Below are 3096 nucleotides of genomic sequence, written 5' to 3'. Positions count from 1 at the left end.
TGCTTCTGAATTACAGCACTGGAAACAGACTAGTTCTGTGCCTTCGAATCTGTCCATTTTAACACTCCATTTAATTGTATTTTATTAACATTTTATGCTTCTGAGTTTGAATACCACAGGCATTCTATTTAGTACTTGTTTAGGTTCTGATTGTGCCTCAGCATAGATTTGTACATGAGAAATAGTGCCTTTTATAATGAAAATCCCAAAGAACGAACATCTGACAAATGAGCAGAGAAGGGAGACAGCTAGACAGAAAACAGTGATGGAAATGTGTGATCTGTTTTGGATATAGAATTCATCTTTCTGAATTGCACTTCTACAAAAAGAGATCTTCAATTTCTAAAACTGTTGCTGACTAATCTTTCTACAGAATGAAAGCGAATAACTTGCTGTCTCTTCTATTATTTGATTTTTTGACTACTGCAGCTGCTAAGTACCTGATGGACTGGGATAAGCCTAGTGCCATGAGAAACACAAAAATTAAAGAATGCATTTAAAAATAATTTTAGCTTTATAATTTATTTCAAAGGATGCAGATTTAGGATTACCATATTTGAGTAATTGTCAGTCAGGATCACTCGGGAATACAGGAGGGTGTGGGCGCAGCTTAGAATCAAAAGTTCCTTCTACATACAAAGAAATTAATTTTTCCCCTTTTTGAGTTTTCTTTGGAGGTTCATAAGAGAGATTCCTTGCAAGCAGTCTGCTTTCAACATCTGTCTGGTTTGCCTCTTTAGAAAGGCAATTTTGCTGCTGCCTCACGTTAAAGCTGTTAAGATGATTGTGGACTCTGTGTAATTTTTCGTTAAACACTGACGTTATTTGAAATGCTTGAGGGATCTATAAATGGATGCAAGGCCTGCAGCTGATGTTGGAGATAGGGTCCGTGAGACTAGTGACTCTTAAATGAGCTGAGACACCCATCTGCAGCTTTCCTGTGGCCTGGGAGAGTTTCTATCACTCTGAAATACTTGCAGAGGAAGCCTTAAGAAACACTACATTGTCCATGCAAATTCCTCTTTTCAGGTGAGTTACATGGAAATTTACTGCGAGAGAGTCAGAGACTTGTTGAACCCGAAGAACAAAGGGAATTTGCGAGTGCGAGAACATCCTCTGCTTGGACCATATGTGGAAGATCTGTCCAAGTTAGCAGTCACATCTTATACAGACATTGCAGACCTCATGGATGCTGGGAACAAAGCCAGGTTGGTGATGGTAGCACATCAAATATTTTTATCTCTGTTGTGGCACTATATGGCATATAGTAGCAAACTTAAGGTATCTTCTGTGATGCATTGGCACTTTTCAAAAGCTCGTGTCATGTGAGGAGTATTGTTGAAATAGGCCCTGATCAATGCTATTAAAAGGTTGACATTGATTTGCCTGGTGATACAGTGCTGCAAATTGCTGTTTAGATATTTAAAGCTTGTAATGGCTTGAGATGCATGTGAAGAATTATACTGGCTTTTAGTTCTGTGTTTGTTGTGTACTGTATCACTATATTGGTATAAATGAGCATGTCAACGCAGTCTCCTCTTTTTCATTCGAGTGGTTAGGACTCACCTTGGCATTCTAGCTTTAGGTTCTGGTTCATTAGTAGCTTTCATGTCAGCTGTAGGCTCTGTTTAGCATAAAATGCCACCTGAGTTTTCTTTGGTGTTTGGGTGTAAGGTAGATTGAGTACACAGATTGAGGAAGCTCTGTTTAGACTGGGAAGATAGGAGTAAAACGTCAAAGAGTTTGTTAAGGGTGTTTGGAGTGGCTTGGTCTCGGTTACAGGGCAGAACATCAACTGTACGGCCTCTTGGTCTCATTCCTCTCCAGCTGCCTTCACCTCTGCAGGTAATTGTACTTGCAGCACAGAGGCTACTGTTTTCTAAACATATCTATATTTCTTCATATTTTAGGACTGTGGCAGCTACCAACATGAATGAAACCAGCAGCCGCTCCCATGCTGTGTTTACAATTGTCTTTACTCAGAAGAAACATGACACAGAAACTGATCTTTCCACAGAGAAGGTATGTTACAAGAAGTGGCTTTTTTTCACAGATCTTCCCTGCAGAGACTTACTGTTATTGGTATGGTTTCTCTTCGTTTGAGATTCTTGTGTTGTCTGTAGCAACACTTTATTTTGTTTGACTTCTGTTCTGCTACGTTCATACGAGACCTCATTCTCTCTTTTTAGGTATAGTGATACTTAAACAGAACATAATCCCAGACACTGCTTATCCATAAGATAACAGCATCAAGCTAACGGCTTGTGAAAACTTTGTTTGACTGTACTTTTATCACATACGGTGATTTTTTTCGACAGTAGAATTCCTCTCATGCCATAGAGTTCTCTGAAGTATTGTTCTTTCTCTGGTTCACCAAGAACTAGTTCTCATTTTTAATGTGCTTTCTCTCTTCAGGTCAGCAAGATTAGCCTTGTGGATCTAGCTGGGAGTGAGCGAGCTGATTCAACTGGTGCCAAAGGAACCCGACTAAAGGTATGGGGCCATCGATGTATGGGGAAAGAAAGGGAAGTGGGTGCACAAGCATTGTGTGGAGTCTTTGCTTGACAAATAGTAAGAAGAAGGCGATGTTCCTGTTATAAGTAAGAAAAAGATAGTTGCAAAACAGAAGCCTTTTGGGTTTTTTTCTTCTCTGATCATGGATGTGAAATTTGACACGTTCTTCATGGTTAAACAGTTTTAACTACTGTATTATACTGAATTCTGTTTTCTCAGGAAGGAGCAAATATAAACAAGTCTCTCACAACTCTGGGGAAAGTTATTTCAGCGTTGGCCGAAGTGGTAAGCACAGCATTTACTTAACTGCACCAACCTTTCTGTGGCTAGTAAAACTGAGACTGTAAAAAGCATGGAGTACAGCGGGATTGTTCACTGTTCTTGGCCTGGCGTTCTCAGCCAAATGTGCTGCGCGCGTTTGGACAGATGAAGAGTGTTGACAGTGTTCTGTCAATGTCATGCAGGCTGGTAGAAACTTTATTTATCGATAGATTGAAGCATTGGTTTATTTAGCTGAGAAGAAACCTTGCAAAAAGAAGCCTGCATTTGTGTGGAGGACACGTTCATGTAGCGAGCTCTCGG

General features: G+C 40.0%; 1 protein-coding gene across 3 annotated transcripts in view; it reads left to right on the top strand.

Moving 5' to 3' along the window:
* The window catches only part of KIF1B (kinesin family member 1B), a 79190-nt gene that overhangs the window by 19128 nt on the left and 56966 nt on the right, over nucleotides 1–3096 (top strand). For all 3 annotated transcript variants that reach the window (XM_010137102.1, XM_010137028.1, XM_010137174.1), the window contains exons 5-8: nucleotides 1030–1208; nucleotides 1911–2022; nucleotides 2416–2493; nucleotides 2734–2799. In XM_010137102.1, coding sequence (XP_010135404.1) covers nucleotides 1030–1208; nucleotides 1911–2022; nucleotides 2416–2493; nucleotides 2734–2799 — 435 coding nt within the window. The remainder of the gene's footprint in view (nucleotides 1–1029; nucleotides 1209–1910; nucleotides 2023–2415; nucleotides 2494–2733; nucleotides 2800–3096) is intronic.

Source organism: Buceros rhinoceros, unplaced genomic scaffold (assembly GCF_000710305.1).
Source record: "Buceros rhinoceros silvestris isolate BGI_N320 unplaced genomic scaffold, ASM71030v1 scaffold8620, whole genome shotgun sequence".
Taxonomy (NCBI): domain Eukaryota; kingdom Metazoa; phylum Chordata; class Aves; order Bucerotiformes; family Bucerotidae; genus Buceros; species Buceros rhinoceros.
The sequence above is the reverse complement of the archived record's forward strand: the minus strand, read 5'-3'. Positions and strand labels throughout refer to the sequence as shown.